The following is a 2916-nucleotide window of genomic DNA, read 5'->3' as shown; positions in this document are numbered from 1 at the left end:
TCATGCCCACACGATAGTGGTGTTGACCGAGTTTCCACTCAAGCTGTTCTTTGAAAAGGCAGACTTTACAGGGAGAATTTTGAAATGGGCCGTAGAATTGGGGTAGTACGACATCAAGTTCCAACCGCGTACCACGATCAAGGCTCAGGCTCTTGCAGACTTTGTGGCAGAGTTTGCCCCTGGAATGCATCCAGTTCGCCCGGTTGATTTGGCTAGTGTGAATTTGGCACGGCCCATGGTGCAGGCAATAGAGACGAGTGTTGGGTCATAAATGGAAGAAGGACAAATGGCAGCCGAACTGAAAAAGTAGGATAACTCTTCGAAAGACAAGCCTAACCGAGGCATGGAGAAACACCAGAATGAACCGACCGGAACCTTGGAGTTGAGGAGCTCCCAAAACCCATCCGATTGCTGAAAGTTGTTCATTGGCGAGATGTGGAAGCTCTTCGTCGATGGGGCCTCCAACAGACATGGCGCCGGGCGGGGTATCGTGCTAACTTCCCTGGACGGGCTGATTATCGAGCAGGCAATTACGCTCGGCTTCCCGGCGTCCAACAACAAGGCGGAATACGAGGCCCTCCTTGCTGGACTGAGGAGTGCATCAAGAATGAAAGCATCGGCTCTTATGGTATTCAGCGACTCCAAACTGGTGGTCAATCAGGTCTCTGGGGAGTATGAAGCCAGGGATGAAAGAATGACCAAGCATCAAGCGCTGGTGCGCACAGAAATAAAGAAGTTTGCAACAATAAGAGTGGAACAAATCAACCGTGAAGAAAATAACACAGTTGACGAGTTGGCTGGCCTTGCATCCACGCAAACAGCTTTCCCCAATCTTTTGATGATAGAATTCCTACCTCGGCCAAGCATAAAGGAACCAGAAGTTACCGAGGTACTCTATACCGACCTGGGACCATCCTGGATGGACCTCATCATCGCTTTCCTAAAAGATAGAATTTTTCCAGAAGAGAAGAAGACAGCCAACAAAATTCGGGCCAAATCAGAACGGTTTTGGCTCTCTCCATCCGGAGCCTTGTACAAGAAGTCTTTTACCGGACCGTATCTGAAGTGCGTCCACCCCGACAAGATTAAAGTTTTCCTTTACGAGATCCATGAAGGCATCTGCGGGAGTCATACTGGGGGCAGGTCTCTGGCTTACTGAGCGATTTCCCAAGGTTACTGGTGGCCGTGCATGCAGGCGAACGCACAGAAATACGTTCGCAGGTGTGAAAAATGCCAGAAATTTTCTCACCAAATCCATCAACCGGCCAGAGAACTGCTCCCTCTTACAAGTTCTTAGCCGTTCGCGCTTTGAGGTTTGGATATTGTAGGACCACTCCCAGCAGCCCCGGGCAACCGCAAGTTCTTCATCGCTGCCACCGACTACTTCACCAAGTGGGTTGAGGCCAAGCCATTGGGGACCATAAAAGGAAAAGACGTGAAGAAGTTTGTTTGGCAAAATGTCATCACTCGCTTCGGTATACCAAGGGCCCTCATCTCAGATAATGGCACCCAATTTGATGGTAAACTCTTTCACAGATTTTGCGAGGAGTTAAAGATTAAGTTCTACAACTCCACACCGGCTTACCCTCAGTCAAATGGTCAAGCAGAAGCCTCAAACAAGACCATCCTGGACGGGCTGAAGAAACGGCTAGAAAGAGCCAAAGGGAAGTGGGCTGAAGAACTCCCCAACGTGCTCAGGGCATACCGCACCACGCCCAGACGCTCTACCGGGGAAACACCATTCGCCTTAGCCTATGGCATGGAGGCCGTCATCTCACTGGAAATTGGTATGCCAACCATCCGGTTTGAAAGTTTTGAGCCAGACATGAACAATGAAGTAGTGGCATTGGAACTTGACCTAGCCGAAGAAAGAAGGGAACAGGCTCTGATCCACGTAACAGCCTATCAGCAAGAGCTCTCCAGGAAATATAACAAGGCCGTGCATCCGAGGCTATTCAAGGTTGGGTCTGGGTCTTAAGAAAGGTGATAGGCAACACGGTAGTCCTTGGCGAAGGGAAACTTGGTGCAAATTGGGAGGGGCCATATAAGGTGACTGGCCTGGCAGGCAAAGGGGCATACCATTTGGAAGACTTAGATGGAAAAGCTATCCCCAGACCATGGAATGCAACTAATCTTAGGATTTTTTACTTTTGAAATGTAATCGTTTTTATTACTTAACCTTTTGAATCTTTAGCCTTTTGGCATTTGATGTAAATCGCTGGCGTGTAATGAGAAATAGCCCCACTTTTTTATATTATGAGCTTCTGCATAATGACATCACAGGGATATTGAGCCACTGAAGACGCCAGGGGCAAGAAGACCAACTTACACTGAGCCAACTTACTTTGAGCCAAACTGACTTTTTCTCACCGGTGTAGAGACAAGCCGTACAAACAGTTGGTATTCTGTCCAAATTGCATGAAGGCCGAGCTGATTTTTGCTCGTCTACAATGAAATGTTGGCGCTTGTCCAACTTCCTTAAGGGCCGAGCTGACTTTGCTCGTCCAAGCGAAATGTTGGCGCTTTGCTCGCCCGCGTAAAAAGTTGGCATTCTGACCAACTTGTGAGGGCCGAGCTGACTTTGCTCGCCCAAACGAAATGTTGGCGCTTTGTTCAACTTCCTTAAAGGTCGAGCTGACTTTGCTTGCCCGTGTAAAAAGTTGGCGTTCTGACCAACTTGTGAGGGCCGAGCTGATTTTGCTCGCCCAAATAAAATGTTGGCACTTCGTTTATTTTCTTTCAGGGCCGAGCCATCTTTGCTCGTCCGTGTAAAAAGTTGGCCTTCTAACCAACTTGTAATGGCCGAGCTAATTTTGCTCACCCAAATGAAACGAGCTGACTTTGCTTGCCGTGTGAAATGTTGGCGTTTTGCCAAACTCCCAACTGGCCGAGTTGATTTCGCTCGCCTAACGAATA

At 48.6% G+C, this 2916-nt stretch overlaps 1 protein-coding gene across 1 annotated transcript; it reads left to right on the top strand.

The window, feature by feature from the left end:
- The first annotated feature begins 433 nt into the window (after nt 1–433).
- On the top strand, nt 434–1978 carry LOC145793803 (uncharacterized). Its single transcript, XM_082876674.1, has 2 exons — nt 434–1115; nt 1329–1978. Exons 1-2 carry the CDS (start codon nt 434–436, stop codon nt 1976–1978), a joined length of 1332 nt encoding a protein of 443 aa, XP_082732800.1.
- The last annotated feature ends 938 nt before the right edge of the window (nt 1979–2916 follow it).

This window comes from Camellia sinensis, chromosome 6, assembly GCF_055761805.1.
Source record: "Camellia sinensis isolate YWXY chromosome 6, ASM5576180v1, whole genome shotgun sequence".
Lineage (NCBI taxonomy): Eukaryota > Viridiplantae > Streptophyta > Magnoliopsida > Ericales > Theaceae > Camellia > Camellia sinensis.
Note: the sequence above shows the minus strand (reverse complement) of the source record. Positions and strands in the feature narration are given on the sequence as shown.

What these genes read in the sequence shown, in the direction of transcription:
- LOC145793803 (XM_082876674.1), top strand. Translation starts at nt 434, where the DNA reads ATGTGGAAGCTCTTCGTCGATGGGGCCTCCAACAGACATGGCGCCGGG. An exon ending in CCTTTACGAGATCCATGAAG is followed by an intron (nt 1,116 to 1,328) that starts GCATCTGCGGGA and finishes TGGATATTGTAG; the next exon opens with GACCACTCCCAGCAGCCCCG.